At 75.6% G+C, this 606-nt stretch overlaps 1 protein-coding gene across 1 annotated transcript in view; it reads left to right on the top strand.

Moving 5' to 3' along the window:
* Nucleotides 1-464: 464 nt before the first annotated feature.
* Nucleotides 465-606, top strand: part of HCN2 (hyperpolarization activated cyclic nucleotide gated potassium and sodium channel 2) — a 23,554-nt gene continuing 23,412 nt past the window's right edge. Inside the window, 1 exon segment of the mRNA XM_007460418.1 lies at nucleotides 465-606. This exon segment is cut by the window's right edge and continues 10 nt beyond it. Within this exon segment, the coding sequence (XP_007460480.1) occupies nucleotides 509-606 (98 nt within the window). The 5' untranslated portion in view covers nucleotides 465-508.

The following is a 606-nucleotide window of genomic DNA, read 5'->3' as shown; positions in this document are numbered from 1 at the left end:
GCTCGTGTGGCCTTTTATTATGGAAATCCTCAAACCTATAGAAAGGATGGAGGCTAGTATGGGGGCGGCTCCACTTCTCCGAGCCCCAGCGTCAGTGGTTACCGCCCCGCTGTGTCCTCCGGACAGAGGCGAACTGAGGCGCCAGACGAAGGCCCCTCGTCAAGGTCGCGCGCGGCGGCGATGACCTTGGGCGCGTCCCTCTTTTTCGCGGGCCTCAGTTTCCCCTTCTGGGACTAGGCTTGATCGGATCTCCGAGGCCTCGAGCCGCGTGACCTTGGGCCGTCCCAGAGCCAGCGGCCTCAGTTTCCCGGGCGCGGGACCCGTGCGGAGCGCGCCGGGAGTGTGCGCGGGCAGAGGAGGGGCTCCCGCCCCCTCCCCTCCCCCGCGGCCCCGGCTCCGCCCCTCGCGGCTCCGCCCCGCCCTACCCCCGCCTCCCCCCTCCCTCGGGCTCGGGCCGGCGGCGGCGGCGGCGGCGGCTCCGCTCCGCACTGCCCGGCGCCGCCTCGCCATGGACGCGCGCGGGGGCGGCGGGCGGCCAGGGGAAAGCCCGGGCGCGACCCCCGCGCCGGGGCCGCCGCCGCCGCCGCCGCCCGCGCCCCCGCCGCC

This window comes from Lipotes vexillifer, unplaced genomic scaffold (genome assembly GCF_000442215.2).
Source record: "Lipotes vexillifer unplaced genomic scaffold, Lipotes_vexillifer_v1.1 scaffold225, whole genome shotgun sequence".
NCBI classification, from domain to species: domain Eukaryota; kingdom Metazoa; phylum Chordata; class Mammalia; order Artiodactyla; family Lipotidae; genus Lipotes; species Lipotes vexillifer.
This window is presented reverse-complemented; position numbering and strand designations above follow the sequence as displayed.